Here is a 1,804-nt window from a genome sequence, read left to right on the forward strand (position 1 = left end):
TTCCACACCAGAAAGTGCCTGTAAGTTGAAAACGGCTCTTCTCTCCCTCTCCTTCTTTCTCGCTTTTTAAAAGCTATTTAGAAGCGTAAAAACTCAGAATGGAAATCCTAAGCAAAGTTTGCAATTGGTAGGAAGACTGGTTAATGGTAATTTTTTTCGTTGTTGTCTCTTCTCAGGTGATGCCTTCGACTATCTTGATGCTCCGATATTCCGTGTCACTGGGGCTGATATCCCAATGCCATACGCCCATCTTTTAGAAACAAATTCAGTTCCTCAAATTGAGAACGTTGTTCTTACAGTGAAGAAAAGCCTCAACTTAGCTTGAGAAGCAAATTATCAAACATAGAATCATCCTGCAATTATGTCCTTAAATCGAAGCTAATATGATGAAAAGTTTGGGTCAAGAATTATATAACTCCATTATTAAACCTTGAATGAAGAAAGGTTCGATCTCACTATATGTATATGAAGAAGAGACATTGAAGTGTTTCTATTTATGGCGGAAAGCACGAAGGCTCTATTTTGGTGCGCGTGTATCTTGGATATTCTCTCATTTGCTGAGGCAAGAGTCGTTCAAATAGAGTGTTTTTTACTTGCGCGATCAGCGGACTCATTTTTAATAACCCATAGGATAGACCCCTGTTGGAAAAGAACCAATTTGTCCGCCTTTTGTTTTCTACGGACATCAACACGGTCGCCATTACGTTATGTGAAAAGGCTCTGTAGATGATCTGTGGATACCTGTATCTAGATCTATGTTCACATAGTGATGAACTTGTATCTTGTCATGGGAGCCACATCTCAACAGTTTGCAAAAATCCTGTCAAATCGTCGCTGCAGTCCACATTATAAACAGCGACACTGTTGATAAATCTTTTACTTTAGGGGTATTGTGAAATCTAGAAGATACCAATAAAATGAGTGGTTTAAAGATGGACTTTATATATCTGTTGCGCTGTATTCGTCGTGGTGAAAGACATCGTTGAACGGGTACTGTGGAGTCACATACTTAAAAACCTATCGCACCTCTTCACAGATACTTTTAAGGCAGTGACACGCTTCTTCCGATCACAACGATTTTTTGCCATGGTCCAAGCCTTAGCGCATCCTGTTCTTATCTCATATTTGCTCAGGGCGCTTTCCTTTTGTCAGAATTGGCCGGCCAGACCCGTCAGTTTCCAAAACAAATGCAACAATTTGAAGGAACACATACACGATAATCCTTCGCATTCTTCTGGAGGAGTATAAATCAACGTCGATGTGTGTTAAATTTCAATGAAGGCATTGTAGATTATGCCCTGTCTGGTTCGTCAGTCCTGTCAAACAGAAACGTCCTTAGTCTTCCATGACGGTTTGTTTCCTTTTGATGTACCCCCCGCAAAATCTGTTGAAGGATTCTGGTTCTAACCCTTTCTGGAACAACAACAGTGCCACAGAAGTCGCTTCTTCCTCAGATCCTTCGTTAGCCCTCGTTCTCGTATTGTTTCTCGCTTGCGTTCCCTTAGTCTAAATGAGTCGGCACAGGTGTCAATGCTGTCGTTCTTGCAATGGTGCTCGTGATTTGCTGGTAGTCTCTATGATGTCATCAAATACCAAGGCGGCTAGCTCCAGATTACTAGTTATCTTCACAACGACCTTTTTACCATCAACTCTAGCTATCATTTGCCAATTTACTGCTATGCGTAACTAGCTGGGGGGGGGGGGGGAAGGGGTGGGGGGATTCAGCCTTGCCTGACTCCCGTTTTTATGTCCAATCATGGTGCTCTGCTCTGCCTCTCGACCCTTGTTTAACAAACTTCTCAGG

General features: G+C 42.1%; 1 protein-coding gene across 1 annotated transcript in view; it reads left to right on the forward strand.

The window, feature by feature from the left end:
* The window catches only part of LOC138006614 (pyruvate dehydrogenase E1 component subunit beta, mitochondrial-like), a 14,403-nt gene extending 13,466 nt beyond the window's left edge, over positions 1-937 (forward strand). Inside the window, exon 13 of the mRNA XM_068853052.1 lies at positions 177-937. Within this exon, the coding sequence (XP_068709153.1) occupies positions 177-325 (149 nt within the window). The 3' untranslated portion in view covers positions 326-937. The remainder of the gene's footprint in view (positions 1-176) is intronic.
* The last annotated feature ends 867 nt before the right edge of the window (positions 938-1,804 follow it).

This window comes from Montipora foliosa, chromosome 6 (genome assembly GCF_036669935.1).
Source record: "Montipora foliosa isolate CH-2021 chromosome 6, ASM3666993v2, whole genome shotgun sequence".
NCBI lineage: Eukaryota > Metazoa > Cnidaria > Anthozoa > Scleractinia > Acroporidae > Montipora > Montipora foliosa.